A 14,607-nucleotide genomic window follows, 5' to 3' on the forward strand; every position below is an offset into this window, starting at 1 on the left:
TTTGCATCTGAAACAGCTTTTTGATGCTTGTAGAAATCGACTTCTCTCTTCAGATTACGGATCTGGTCCCTTGCGTTAATTATTGCAAGTTTTTTCCAGCCACTAGGTGGTTCGTTGTCTGCCCAGGCAAAGAAGTCGCATCGCCTATTGAATCTGTTGTTTATGACTGCACAATTGTAGAAACAATGATATCTTGTGTTTTTGTTGGATTTTTAAGCCATGTTTTTGCATAGTTTTGTTGCATATTCTTGTCATTCTAGGTTGTGTTAGAAGCATATGCATCTAGTGTCTCATTTCTCAGGTTCTTGGAGTAATCTCACCACATTTAGAGCATTTGCACTTGTTTTGGTGCAAAGAAGCAAAGAGGAGTGGAATTGGAGAAATGTGAAGGAATCAGGAAATCACCGGATGTATCAGCGCGGCAAGCTCAATCGGCCAGACCATGACCGATGGAGCCGATCGGCCAAGCTCAATCGGCCAGACCATGACCGATAGAGCCAATCGGCCAAGCTTAACCGGCCAAGCCATGGCCGATGGAGCACAAGAAGACAAATCAGCGGATGTATCAGCGGCAAGCTCAATCAGCCAAAGCATACCCGACCATCTCAATAGGGCCATCCCAATCGGTCCAAGCTTTCCCGGTTGTCCTAAACCCACACTTGTTTTAGTTTTAATCCAGGTTTGACCCGATTTGTTTTGGGTTGACCCGGGTCCTTTTATGTCTTCCTATAAATACTCTAACCCTATTAAGGGGAGGGGGAGCTTTTGTTTTTATCTCTGGTTTTTTTTAGCAGCCATTGTGAGTTTTTAAGCTTGTTTACTCTTGCTTTGTTGAAGAATTGAGGACTTCTAAATTTTTAATAGCAATTTCTTTTTCAAATCTCTTAATCTATAATCTCTTATTATGATTTCACAAAGACCAAACTCCTTCCTTTGTGTGATCATGATGATGAGTGAGTAGATCATTAGAACTTTGGGCCAGGTAGATTAGGGAGATAGATGACTGATCTTTGATATCTAGAACCTTAGTTTTGTATTTCCTATCTTGTTTATTGTTAATAATGCTAGAAAGCCTTGATCAAGCTTGAATCTAGACATTAAGATTTCCATTGCCCATAAGGTGTTTGATGAAATTCCTGAACCAAACTATTCAAGAGCTTTGCACTCCTAACCAATGGAAATTGATGATTAGGGTGCTTAGTGGTATTAAGACCTCTTCTTAATGCATGCTAGCTCTGTGATTGCCTTTGGAAAAAGTTGATTGTCACTTGATTAGCATAGGAATCTCTACCATGGAAATGGATTGATTTGCATTAGTGTTCTTAGCCATAGGATTGTTCTTGATTGTTGCCTGGATATCTAGGATTGGTTAGCTATCTCCCAAGTCAATTACCTTGCCCAAGGTTCACTTGTTTAATCTTGATTCAAAGTTTGTTATTAGTTGTGTTCTGTTTCTTTGCTTTAATTTGTTTGCTAGTTAAGATTGTTACAACAAAACCAATTCCTTTTAAGAATAGATTAAACAACTTTGTGTATTCTTAGTGAGTTGATTAATGCAGATTGTGGATTGATAATTTAATTGACTGAAATATACTACATCAATTTGGCGCCGTTGCCCATTTGCATTCCATTCACTCATTAGGATTTCAGCATTGTTTGAGCCTATTCATTTACTTTACATTGTTACTTACTTGGTTTGCTTTGGTGGTTTGAACTCTCTTTTGCCAGGTGTATGAACTTGAGAAGTCAAGGCCAAGCAAATTTAGTTGAGCGTGTTGACGACATGCGCTGTTTTGAAAGTGAAAATCGCCGAATAGCCCGCCAAGCTATGGATAACAACCCTCCACCCCCAGCTAGTCACAATGGAAATGACCAGCCCCATGTTGAACAAGCTCCTATCCATCCTCCAAGACAGCCAAGAGTCATTGGAACTTTTGATCAACCAAACATTCATGGGAACCGCATGGGAATTAGAGCTCCTCCTGTTGAGAACAATAACTATGAGATCAAGTCAAGTCTTTTCAACATGGTACAAAGCTCAAAGTTTCATGGTCTATCTATGGAAGACCCTCTTGACCACTTGGATCAGTTTGACATGATGTGTGGGACAGTGAAAATCAATGGTATCTCTGAAGATGCATTCAAGCTCCGCCTCTTCCTATTTTCTCTTGGTGATAGAGCTAGGACTTGGGAGAAGAACCTGCCAGTAGGCTCAGTTACCTCTTGGGATCAATGTAAGAGAGCTTTCCTATCCAAATTCTTCTCTACTACTAGAACAGCAAGGCTAAGGAATGAAATATCAAGCTTTGCTCAAAAGGGAAATGAGAGCTTTTGTGAAGCATGGGAAAGATTCAAAGGCTACACTATGCAATGTCCTCATCATGGCTTCTCCAAGGAGTCTCTTCTCAGCACATTATATAGAGTAGTGCTTCCAAAGATAAGAATGTTGCTTGACACAGCAAGTAATGATAATTTCCTTGGGCAGGATGTTGATGTTGGTATGACTTTGGTGGAGAATCTTGCTCAAAGTGATGGAAACTATTTAGAAGATTATGATAGAACTCCAAGAGACTATTCTGATATGAATGAGCAACACCGCAAGGAGATCAAAGCTTTAAATGATAAGATGGATAAGATGCTTAGTGCCAATCAAAAACAAGTTCACTTTGTCAATGATTGTGAACTTTATCAAGAGGGTATGGAAGCTTGTGTTGAGGGACAAGAAGAGGTCAACTATGTCGGTGGCCAGGGTTATAACAAGTTCAATCCTTATTACCGCAGCCACCCAAACCTCTCTTACCACAGCAACAATGTGGAGAACCCACAAGACCAGACTTATCCACCACAAAAACCTCCTGGTTTTACTTCACAACCAAACTATCAACCCAAACCTCAAGGGAACTATCAAGGTAAGCCTCAAACCTATTCCCATCCTCAGCAACAAATGAATGCACCGCACCCTCATGTTCAAGGAGAAGACACAAATGCTCTACTAAAACAAATTCTAGAAGGCCAAGGGAGAAATGCCATTGAACTTGCTACACAAATGAAGAACATGCACCACAAGGTTGAGAATGTTTATGGTGAGTTAAATGCTAAGATTGAGAGGTTGCAAACACAAGTACAGAGCCAAGCTTCTTCCTCTTCACCAAGACAACTGGGTTCCTTACCAGGAAAACCAGAACCAAACCCCAAAGAATACATCAATGCCATAATGCTGAGAAGTGGTAAGCAATTACCTACTAATGAGCTCAATAGGGACATTGAACCTAAAGGAGGGGAGGTAGTGGTTGAGATTGAAGATGATGATTTGGTAGTGAAAGACTTGGGTAAAGATAACGAAGATGATGGAGTTGTGGTTGACAAAGGCAAGAGTAAGGTGGTTGAGGAACCAAAGCAAGGCAACACCATTGATGAAATTTTCAAGAAGAGTAGGGAGATTGCCAAGGAGACTCTATTTGTGCCTCCACCTTATGAGCCAAGACTGCCATTTCCTGGTAAGTTTAAGAAGCAACAAGTGGATAAGTATAGAGCTATGTTTGATGCTCAAATGAAAGATGTTGCCATCACAATGCCAATCATTGATGCATTTTTGCTGAACCCATCATACAACAAGTTTCTTAAGGATGCAGTTATGGAGAAGAAGAAAGCTCTCCAAGGAATGGTAATCTTAACCCATGAGTGTAGTGCTATCATTCAAAATAAGGTAGTAGCAAAGAAGCTTGAAGATCTTGGTAGCTTCACTCTCCCTTGTACACTTGGACCTTTATATTTTTGCCACTGTTTATGTGACCTTGGGTCTAGTGTGAGCTTGATGCCTCTCTCATTTGCAAAGATACTAGGTTTCACCTGCTACAAAAAGTGTATGGTCACTCTTGTTCTTGCTGATAGATCAGTTAGAACACCAGTAGGAGTGCTTGAAGACTTGCCAGTGATGATTGGTCATTTTGAGATCCCAACAGACTTTGTTGTGCTTGAAATGGATGAAGAACCAAAGGATCCACTCATCTTAGGGAGACCATTTTTGAGAACTGCAGGACCAATGATTGATGTGAAGAGTGGGAAAATTCAGTTGAATTTGGGAAAATGAGCCTTGACCTTTGACATTAACAAAGTAATGAGGAAGCCTACAATTGATGGTCAAGTTTTCTACATTGAGAAGATGGAAGCTTTAGCTGATGAGCTATTAGAGGAATTGGCCATAGAGGATGAGCTCCAAAGCACCTTGACAGTTAAACAAGGAGAGTTTGGTTTACTAAAGGAAGATAGTGAAGGGTATGAAAAGATTCTTGACTCTCACAAACCCTCTAGTAATGATGGAAGCTTCCTTGAGTTGAAAGAGCAAATGGTGTGTTCAGTTGAAGTTCACTCAAATGAAGATTGGAGTGAGCTTAAGGCACCCAAGATTGAACTTAAACCACTCCCTAAGGGGCTAAGGTATGCTTTTCTAGGTAACAACTCAACTTATCCTGTCATTATCAGTGAAGAACTTAGTGAACTAGAAACTGTTACTCTATTAGGTGAATTAAAAAAGTATAGAAGAGCTATTGGTTATTCACTTGATGATATCAAAGGAATAACTGAAACTCTTTGCATGCATGGAATTCATTTAGATGATGAATCAATGACTTCCATTGAACCACAAAGAAGGTTAAACCCTAACTTAAGAGATGTGGTGAGGAAAGAGATTCTTAAGCTCCTTGATGATGGTATCATATATCCTATATCAGATAGTACATGAGTTTCACCTGTATATGTGGTACCAAAGAAAGGAGGAGTTACTGTTGTTAAGAATGATAAAGATGAGCTAATTCCTACTAGAACTATAACTGGACACCGCATGTGTATTGATTATAGGAGACTCAATGCTGCATCTAGAAAATATCACTTTCCTTTACCATTTATTGATCAAATGCTAGAGAGACTTGCTAGTCACTCTCATTAATTCTTTCTTGATGGTTATTCTGGTTTCTTTCAAATCCCCATACATCCCAATGATCAAGAAAAGACTACTTTCACATGTCCCTATGGTACTTTTGCTTATAGAAGGATGCCATTTGGACTATATAATGCTCCAGCTACTTTCCAAAGATGCATGATGTCAATTTTTTTCCGATCTAATTGAGGATGTAGTGGAGGTTTTCATGGATGACTTCTCTGTCTATGGAGATTCTTTTTCTGGTTGTCTTTCTAATTTGTGCAGGGTTTTAAAGAGATGTGAGGAAACAAATTTGGTTTTAAATTGGGAAAAGTGTCACTTCATGGTAAAAGAAGGGATTGTGTTGGGGCATAAGACTTCAGAGAGAGGCATTGAGGTTGACAAAGCTAAGATTGATGTGATGACCAATCTAGCACCACCAAATTCAGTCAAGGGAATAAGAAGCTTTCTAGGCCATGCTGGGTTTTATAGAAGGTTTATTAAAGACTTCTCAAAGATTGCTAGGCCTCTTACAAGGTTGTTGTGTAAAGAAGTTGCATTTGAGTTTGATGAGGAGTGTCTGCAAGCTTTCAAGATGATAAAAGAAGAGTTAGTTAGTGCTCCAATAGTTCAAGCTCCAAATTGGAATTTGCCTTATGAAATCATGTGTGATGCTAGTGATTATGCAGTTGGAGCTGTGCTTGGTCAAAGAAAAGACAAGAAGCTTCATGTGATATACTATGCAAGTAGAACCTTAGATGAAGCTCAAATCAAGTAAGCTACAACAGAGAAAGAGCTCTTGGCTATTGTCTTTGCATTTGAAAAGTTTAGGTCATACTTGGTAGGTTCAAAGGTCATTGTTCATACTGATCATGCAACATTGAGATATCTTTTGGCAAATAAAGATGCTAAACCAAGACTCTTGAGATGGATATTGCTACTTCAAGAATTTGATTTGGATATTAAAGACAAGAAGGGTATTGAGAATGGAGTAGCTGATCACCTATCAAGGTTAAGGATTGACAATGAGGTCCCAATCAATGATGCACTTCCTGAGGAGCAGATAAAGGCAATTCAACTCCTTGACAAGACTAATGAAACTTGGAAAAAGCTTGGAGAGGTCATGAGGTTGGAAGAGAATGGTCCTTGGTATGCTGATTATGTTAACTATCTTGCTTGTGGTCTTGAGCCACCAAATTTAGTGGGTTATGCTAGGAAGAAGTTTTTCAAGGACATTAACAACTACTATTGGGATGCACCTTACCTCTACACACTTTGTAAAGACAAGTTTTACAGAAGATGTGTTGCTAAAGAAGAGATAGAAGGATTAGTAGAACTTTGTCATGGAGCAGCATATGGTGGTCATTTTGCTACTTTCAAGACAGTCACAAAGATCCTCCAAGCTGGTCTTTGGTGGCCTACCATGTTCAAGGACACTCAAGAGATTATCTCTAAGTGTGATTCATGTCAAAGAAGAGGAAACATTAGTAGGAGGAATGAGATGCCACAAACTCCTATTTTAGAGGTTGAAGTGTTTGATGTGTGGGGTATTGACTTTATGGGACCATTTCCTTCATCATATGGTAACAATTACATACTGGTAGCTGTTGATTATGTCTCTAAATGGGTGGAAGCAATAGCTAGTCCTACTAATGATGCAAAGGTGGTACTTAAGTTGTTCAAGACAATCATTTTTCCAAGGTTTGGTGTTCCAAGAGTGGTCATAAGTGATGGAGGAAAGCACTTTATTAACAAGATTTTTGAGAGTCTTCTCAAGAAGCATGGAGTGAAGCATAAGGTTGTTACACCTTACCATCCCCAAACCAGCGGTCAAGTTGAGATTTCAAACAGGAAATCAAATCAATTCTTGAGAAAACAGTTGGTATCACAAGGAAGGATTGGTCTAAGAAGTTGGATGATGCTTTTTGGGCATATAGAACTGCCTACAAGACACCAATTGAGACCACTCCATTCAACCTTCTCTATGGAAAGTCTTGTCATTTACCAGTTGAGTTAGAGTATAAGGCAATGTGGGCAGTCAAGCTTCTTAACTTTGATATCAAGAATGCTCATGAGAAACGCTTGGTACAATTGAATGAGTTAGAGGAGATCCGCCTTGAAGCTTATGAGAGTTCAAAGATCTACAAGGAGAGAACAAAAGCATTCCATGATAGGAGAATTCTTCCAAGGATTTTCAAGGAAGGAGATTTGGTGTTGCTGTTCAATTCCCGCTTGAAGCTATTCCCAGGAAAGCTCAAGTCCTGCTGGTCAGGACCATTCAAGATCAAGGAGGTTAGACCTTATGGAGCCTTGGTGTTGCTGAACAAAACTGGAAAAGAGTTTGTGGTTAATGGACAGAGGTTGAAGCACTACTTGGCTAATGACTTCATTGAGGAGGGGACAACCGTTTCTCTCTCCGACCCTCAAGACGCCTAAGCGGTGCAGTAACGTCAAGCTAGAGACGTAAAACAAGCGCATTTGGGAGGCACTCCCATGGTATCCTTATGTACATATTATCTTAATTTCTTATAGTTTGTGTGTTTCTTTTTGTGTTTTGAAAATTTTGGGAGACTTGTGTGGATTTGTTTTAAACAGGGAGTACACGCGGCCACGACCATCGGCCAAGGGAGGGCCGAGTGCTGCCATCGCTTCAAGCGATCGGTCGAGTCGAGACCGTGTGAGATAATGCCACTATGATCGGATGTATCAGCGGTAGAGGGCCATCGGCCAAACCTTGGCCGAGTGAAGCCAGCGGTCATAGCCATTGGCCAAATGGAGGCCGCTGGATCGTGAAAGTTGAAATAAAGAGCAAATAGTGAATGACCCAGTGGGGAGGAGCCATCGGCCAAACCTAGGCCGAGTTTGACCATCGGCCATGGTCATCGGCGGAATGGAGGCCGCTGCTGTCCATCCAGGTAAGTTTTTCTAATCCAAACCGGTTTAATTCGGTCCAATCTTAGTAAACCGGTTTAATTTTCAACTTTTCAAATCGACTTTGGCCGGTTTACTCCTTCTCACAACCTCCTAAAACCCGATTTCATCCTCTTTCTCCCTCACTTGGTCGATTTTCAAAGCCTACCACCATTAGAACACAAAAATCTTTGTATCTCTCTCATCTCTCAATCGATTTTAAAGATTTTTGGTGGGTTGGTTTCGGTTTTGAAAGGCTCTCTCCATTACTTATTATCTCATCTGCTAGTTCTGCATCAATCCTCGTCGAATACAAGGTAAGGAACCAACTTTCTCTTCTAAAGTTTGAATCCAAAAGTGTGAGCTTGAATTGCTGGGCTTGTGGTTTAATTTCGGAAAATTTGCTATTTGAAGCACTTAGGGTTCTTAATAATTGCTAAAATATAAAATTTGGGGGAATTTGGGTTTTATTGTTTCTCTACCTTGTCTATGATACATTGAATCAATCTGTAGGAGACTAGCAAGTTTGGAGACCAATTGACCATGTTTGATGGTTTTTAAATTTCCTAAGAAGTATTGTTAAAATCTCCTATAGATTTAAAGTTTGAGTTGGTTCTCATTTGTTCATTGGATAACTATGATTGATTTATCTCTAAGATAATTAACACTTGCCGGCTGTGAATTCAAGTTATGGCTCTTAGTGAGCCTTACTAATATTTTTCAAGTGTTGTTGTTGTTTTTTTAGGAACAATGGGAAGAACCAATTTGAGACTTGGGGAAAAACAAACTAAGGCAAAGGAAGTTGTAGAGAGGATTGTGGAAAAGAAAAAGAAGAAAGCAATTCAGTCTAAGGGTTCACTTGGTAAACAAAAAGCTCTAGCAAGCAAGAAGAAGAATAAGGAGCTTGTGATTGAGGATACTGATTCAGAGGACAGGGACATGGGTGAGAGTGAGTCTGCTTCTCCACCACCTCCAGCTGCCAAGGAAAAGCAGATTAAACCAACCAAGAAGAAACCTACCTACTCCAAATTGATGAAGCACCTTAAGACAATCAAGTTTGCTCCAACTAGATACCCAGATCATGAATTCCTTCACAATGTTGGCCTCCTTGAAGACATGCAAACTATCTTCACAACTTTGGGATTAGGACAGTTCTTCAATATGGCTTTTCCCACCTATGTTGAGCCGACAATAGAGTTTCTTGCATCCTTGTTAGTGACTTATTATGAGGATGAGATGGTGGAGGAGAATAATGATCTTGGGCATTTTGAGTTTAAGGTTCAAGGGAAGCACTACAAGATGACCTTTGGAGAGTTGGGAACTATCTATGGTTTTCAACCAGGAGCAAGGCTGGAATACAACATTAACCCTAAGGAGTATAGTTCTTTTTGGGAATATATTGGTATGGGAAGATACATAGCTGGTCAAGCTAAAAACTAAGGCATCCAACACCCTACAGTGAGATATGCTCACAAGGTTCTCTCTCACACTCTTTTTGCAAGAAGAGAAGCTGGAGCAGTTCAAGCCATGAACTTGGCTGTCTTATAGCAGGACTGCAACCTTTCATAAGAACCTATGAAGAAAGGAATCCTCCATTGTCTAATGCTGAAAACACTTATGTTGCTGCTGTTTTTCTTCACCAATTGCTTCACTACAAGAATTGGGTTTGGGAAACAAGAGATAGGACTCCTATCCTAAGTATGGGTGGACTTGTCACCCCCATTTTGCAAGCAAAAGGAGTTGAGCTTGGTGAGTTTGACCATGACATTGCAAGGCTTGATCCAGTCTACCTCAAGAAGACAACTTATTTGGATGGCCAAACTGAGAAAGGTTTCTATGCCTACTATGGCTACATTTTCAAAAGCATGCAAAAGCAAAGGCTCCTACTCCCTCAAAAGGATGTCACAAGCCTTTATATCAAGTATGGAATATGTTGCCAGATTAAAGATGACTTCTTGTACTCCTCTAAGCATGATGGACCAGTGATTCCAATAACAACTTCATGGAAGGGGAGAAATCCAACTGAAGACACTTCACAAGCAGCTTCTCCCAGTCCAGTTTATGGGAGTGCTAGGTATGACTTCCAACCATTTGAAGAAGCCACTACAAACAAGTCTCTTAGAGCTGCACACACCCATATCGACCTTCTCCAGTGCTTGGTTAGATGGCAAGGGAAGAACATTAAGAAGCTAGTAAAGGGAGGGAAGGGTCTTCACATAAGGTTGAAGCATGTGGAAGCCAAACTTGACATTACAAGTACTTCAAGACCAAACCCTGAAGTTGAAGTGAATCCAAGAGGAGAGCAAGCTGATGAGGTTGAGGATGAGTTGGAGAGACACTCATTTCATGGTGAAGCTAGTACTGCACTAGGATTCTATGACCCACCAAGAGCTTCAGCATATGAGAGGAGACAAAGAAGGAAGAGAAGGGCTGAGAAGTCTCCAACACCATGCACTAGTAACTCCTCCTACTCTCTTGACTCCTCCATGAACTAGAGGTACACTCCAAGTCCTTGTACATAGAGTCTTTTCTTATTTTCAGCTTAATTTTCTTGTCCTTGTTAGTTTCTTTCCTAGCTTTTCTCACACAGGGACTGTGTGAATTAAGTTTGGGGGAGGGACTAACCATCTAACATTGTGTTTTTTTTTTGATTTACATTGTGATGCATTGTTAATATCTATGTTTTGAGAAAAAATCAAAAAAAAAATTTGAAAAATTTAAAAAGAAAAAAAAAATTTGCATTTAGGATTGAGTCTAAAAGCATTTAGGGTGCATTTTCATTTGGGAATAATGATGAAGCTGCCTTGTAAAGGTAAAGACTTAGGATTGAACCCACAGCCCTCATTTATAGTTCATTGGTGCTTGTTTAATCTTTGGAAAAAAAATGAAGAGTCTAAGCTTAAGCAAAGGGTCACTTGAAAGCACTTTCTCCTAGTGTAAAGCTTGCATGATCATTGTTGCATCTCTATATTATTTGGACCTTAATTTGAGTTAAAATTATCTTGCAACTGGACTATGAATACTAGCTCATGGAAATTTCATTTGGGTTAACAATCTCTTTTTGCCACTCTATTTTGATTAACCCAATCTCTTGCCATACCTTTGAACACCAACCATTTTCTTTCAAGCCATGTATTGATTTGTTGACTGAGGCTTTTTTCTTGATAATGCTATAGGTTGTGAAGTCTTGAGAGTATTGAGAATGACAAAGAACTGGCTCTTGTTTTAGCTAAGTTAGGAATCTCTAGTACTAGCTAATGGGACTGGTTTTGAAAGAAATAGGTGGTTATAATTTTTGAATTGGGTAAAGGTTGGGAAACAAAAGAGTTTAAAAGGGGGGAAAAAGAAAGAGTTGCTTGGTCAAAATAAAAGAAAAGATCTATCTCTAAGGATTAAGTTTTGTTAAAAGCTCTAAGTCTCTAAGAATGAAAAGAGAAAGAAATGTCTAGTTGTTGTCTCCTAGAATAGTTGCATAATAAAAAAAAAAAAAAAAAAAAAAAAAAAAAAAAAAAAAAAAAAAGAATGCTAAAGCATAGTTTAACAAGAATGGGAGATCAACAAGTTAAGTTCAAAGAAGTAAAAGAAAGAGAGAGCTTGTGTTTAAAGAGAAGCCTTAGAGATATTCAAAAGTTTAAGACCATAAGCAAAGAAAAGAAAGGGGTTTGAGTTGAATCAAGTTGAGTTTTTGGGTATTAAGAGAAAGAAAAGAAGAATGAGAAAAAAAAGTAGAAAAGTTTCTAGTGGGTAGAACATCAAGAGCTAAGCTTTGTATGCCCAAATTATTCTCAGTCTTAGATAGGTTTCACTACTATCTAGCATTCGTCTTTGTTTGAGAGTAAACCACCCAAAAACACCATTTCCAACCACTTTATAAAAAGTCTTCCCCTTAAACCAATTGAGCTTGATTTATTTTCCAATTGCAAGATCAAACCAAACACTTTAATGAATGTGAAAGAGATGTCCAATAGGTTGCAAGTCTTTACCAATAGATAGAAAGTGAACTAGAGTGGTGCCTTGTGATAAGCATTAAAAAAAAAAATATATATATATTTGTAAGCACTTTGATTGATCTTAGCACCATTGCATTACATTTAAGGACTGTGGTTTGAATCCTTTGTTGATACTTTTTTGTTCTGAATCCCTTTTACAAGCCTATCTCTCTCACTTTTTGTTTGGTTCTTGCTTGAAGACTAACAAGAGATAAGTTTGGGGGAGTTGATATCTTGTGTTTTTGTTGGATTTTTAAGCCATGTTTTTGCATAGTTTTGTTGCATATTCTTGTCATTCTAGATTGTGTTAGAAACATATGCATCTAGTGTCTCATTTCTCAGGTTCTTGGAGTAATCTCACCACATTTGGAGCATTTGCACTTGTTTTGGTGCAAAGAAGCAAAGAGGAGTGGAATTGGAGAAATGTGAAGGAATCAGGAAATCACCGGATGTATCAGCGGCAAGCTCAATCGGCCAGACCATGACCGATGGAGCCGATCGGCCAAGCTCAATCGGCCAGACCATGACCGATGGAGCCAATCGGCCAAGCTCAACCGGCCAAGCCATGGCCGATGGAGCTCAAGAAGACAAATCAGCGGATGTATCAGCGGCAAGCTCAATCGGCCAAAGCATATCCGGCCATCTCAATCGGGCCATCCCAATCGGTCCAAGCTTGCCCGGTTGTCCTAAACCCACACTTGTTTTAGTTTTAATCTGGGTTCGACCCGGTTTGTTTTGGGTTGACCTGGGTCCTTTTATGTCTTCCTATAAATACTCTAACCCTATTAAGGGGAGGGGGAGCTTTTGTTTTTATCTCTGGTTTTTTTTAGCAGCCATTGTGAGTTTTTAAGCTTGTTTACTCTTGCTTTGTTGAAGAATTGAGGACTTCTAAGTTTTTAATAGCAATTTCTTTTTCAAATCTCTTAATCTATAATCTCTTATTATGATTTCACAAAGACCAAACTCCTTCCTTTGTGTGATCATGATGATGAGTGAGTAGATCATTAGAATTTTGGGCCAGGTAGATTAGGGAGATAGATGACTGATCTTTGATATCTACAACCTTATTTTTGTATTTCCTATCTTGTTTAGTGTTAATAATGCTAGAAAGCCTTGATCAAGCTTGAATCTAGACATTAGGATTTCCATTTCCCATAAAGTGTTTGATGAAATTCCTGAACCAAACTATTCAAGAGCTTTGCACTCCTAACCAATGGAAATTGATGATTAGGGTGCTTAGTGGTATTAAGACCTCTTCTTAATGCATGCTAGCTCTGTGATTGCCTTTGGAAAAAGTTGATTGTCACTTGATTAGCATAGGAATCTCTACCATGGAAATGGATTGATTTGCATTAGTGTTCTTAGCCATAGGATTGTTCTTGATTGTTGCCTGGATATCTAGGATTGGTTAGCTATCTCCCAAGTCAATTACCTTGCCCAAGGTTCACTTGTTTAATCTTGATTCAAAGTTTGTTATTAGTTGTGTTCTGTTTCTTTGCTTTAATTTGTTTGCTAGTTAAGATTGTTACAACAAAACCAATTCCTTTTAAGAATAGATTAAACAACTTTGTGTATTCTTAGTGAGTTGATTAATGCAGATTGTGGATTGATAATTTAACTGGCTGAAATATACTACATCAACAAGTCCTGTATGGGCTCTGGCTCCACATCATCTGCACCATCATCATGTTCCGAGTCTAAGCTGACAGTGTGTTGAGCAGGGTCGGTATCAGTGGGCATGATGTCATCTGATGAAGTGGAGGCAACATGATCAGAGGATTGAGATTGAACTGCCTCCTCCTCTGGTCTTGATTGAACTGAAGACTTGTCTCGGAAGAGTGTGGTGATGTAGTTGTGACTCCAAGGTGATCAAGAAGGAACTTCAAGTTGGCCGCCCTATCACTTGTAGATTGAGTTAAGTCCTTTAAACTTGCCCAGTCTTTGTTGGCATAGTATCCTTGGGTTTCAAGAAACTTCACATCCCGGGAGACATACATACGGCCATGAGCCGGATCATAGCACTTGTAACCCTTCTGCGTAGTAGAGTAGCCAATGAACATGCATTTAGTACTCTTTGCATCAAGCTTACTCCTTTGTTCTCCTAGAATCAAAACAAAACACACATACCCGAAAACTCGTAAGTAATCAAGAGAGGGCGTAGTTTGATTAAGAATTTCAAATGGAGATGAGTCATGAAGAATCTTAGTTGGAGTTCGGTTGATTAGATAGCATGCATTCGTCACGGCATCACCCCAAAACCTCTTTGGGACGTTCAAGTGAAACATCATTGATCTCACAACCTCCATGAGATGGCGATTCTTTCTCTCAGCTACCCCATTTTGTTGAGGAGTGTATGGACAGCTAGTTTGCTGTAGAATGCCATGCTTCTCTAAGTGCTCTTTGAGTTTGTGACTTGTGTATTCTCCCCCATTGTCTGATCTAAGTACCTTAATTTTAGCATTAAAGTGATTAGTAACATAGTTTGGAAATTTAATAAAAGCATCATACACTCTATCCTTAGAGGGTGTATTTAGGTAAGCCAAATATATTTAGATTTTTCATCAATAAATGTCACAAAATACTTGTTATTATCTCTAGAAAGACAAGGAGAAGTCCACACATCAGAATGCACTAAATCAAAACAATGCTCATAAATGGTATTAGATTTAGGGAAGATAGACTTGCAATGTTTTCCAAGGATACACGGTTCACAACTATAGCTATCAAAGGAAACATTGGGCAACATTAATTCAAGAGCACGAGCGTGAGGGTGGCCTAGCCTAGCATGCC

General features: G+C 39.3%; 1 protein-coding gene, 1 non-coding gene and 1 pseudogene across 2 annotated transcripts; 2 read left to right on the top strand and 1 right to left on the bottom strand.

Moving 5' to 3' along the window:
* Positions 1-1,732: 1,732 nt before the first annotated feature.
* On the top strand, positions 1,733-6,240 carry LOC147940359 (uncharacterized; annotated as a pseudogene).
* LOC147940360 (small nucleolar RNA R71) lies at positions 2,282-2,388 on the bottom strand. Its single transcript, XR_015564950.1, has one exon. It is a non-coding gene; the product is annotated as a small nucleolar RNA R71 (small nucleolar RNA).
* A 1,733-nt stretch (positions 6,241-7,973) lies between the features above and the next one.
* LOC109124873 (uncharacterized) lies at positions 7,974-12,736 on the top strand. Its single transcript, XM_010424055.2, has 3 exons — positions 7,974-8,145; positions 8,574-10,325; positions 12,160-12,736. Exon 2 carries the CDS (start codon positions 9,529-9,531, stop codon positions 10,321-10,323), a length of 795 nt encoding a protein of 264 aa, XP_010422357.1. The 5' UTR covers positions 7,974-8,145; positions 8,574-9,528; the 3' UTR covers positions 10,324-10,325; positions 12,160-12,736.
* Positions 12,737-14,607: the final 1,871 nt, after the last annotated feature.

The sequence above is a fragment of the Camelina sativa genome, chromosome 8, assembly GCF_030686135.1.
Source record: "Camelina sativa cultivar CO46 ecotype springtype chromosome 8, ASM3068613v1".
Lineage (NCBI taxonomy): Eukaryota > Viridiplantae > Streptophyta > Magnoliopsida > Brassicales > Brassicaceae > Camelina > Camelina sativa.

What these genes read in the sequence shown, in the direction of transcription:
- LOC109124873 (XM_010424055.2), top strand. Translation starts at nt 9,529, where the DNA reads ATGGGTGGACTTGTCACCCCCATTTTGCAAGCAAAAGGAGTTGAGCTT.